Source organism: Astatotilapia calliptera, chromosome 4 (assembly GCF_900246225.1).
Source record: "Astatotilapia calliptera chromosome 4, fAstCal1.2, whole genome shotgun sequence".
Lineage (NCBI taxonomy): Eukaryota > Metazoa > Chordata > Actinopteri > Cichliformes > Cichlidae > Astatotilapia > Astatotilapia calliptera.
This window is the reverse complement of record NC_039305.1, coordinates 19,768,285-19,768,728: the sequence shown is the minus strand read 5'-3', so window position 1 is coordinate 19,768,728 and position 444 is coordinate 19,768,285. Positions and strand designations below refer to the sequence as shown.

Sequence of the window (444 nt, the reverse complement as noted above, 5' to 3'; positions counted from 1 at the left end):
TCACCTTCAGCACCAACATGTTCTCTGTAGCTCTGCTGCTGCTGCTGGCTGCTGGATCCTGTGAGTCTCACTGAACAGAAGCACTATGATCACAGCTGACTGATTCTTACTGTTACTACATTAAACATGTTTTCTCCACAGGTGTGAAGTGTGCACAGCTGACACAGCCAGCCTCTGTGATTGTGCAGCCAGGTCAGCGTCTGACCATCACCTGTCAGGTCTCTTATTCTTTTGGCTTCTACACAGCTTGGATCAGACAGCCTGCAGGGAAAGGACTGGAGTGGATTGGGATGAAATACACTGGGGACTCTCACTATAAAGATTCACTAAAGAGCAAGTTCAGCATTCAGTTAGATACTTCAAGCAAGACAGTAACTTTAAATGGACAGAATATGCAGCCTGAAGACACTGCTGTGTATTACTGTGCCAGAGAGTCACAGTAAC

General features: G+C 46.4%; 1 gene segment (V, D, J or C); it reads left to right on the top strand.

Annotated features, from left to right (window-relative positions):
• LOC113020970 (immunoglobulin heavy variable 4-38-2-like) lies at positions 1-443 on the top strand. The segment is given in 2 exon segments: positions 1-60; positions 142-443. Coding segments are annotated over 2 exon segments (345 nt in total).
• The last annotated feature ends 1 nt before the right edge of the window (position 444 follows it).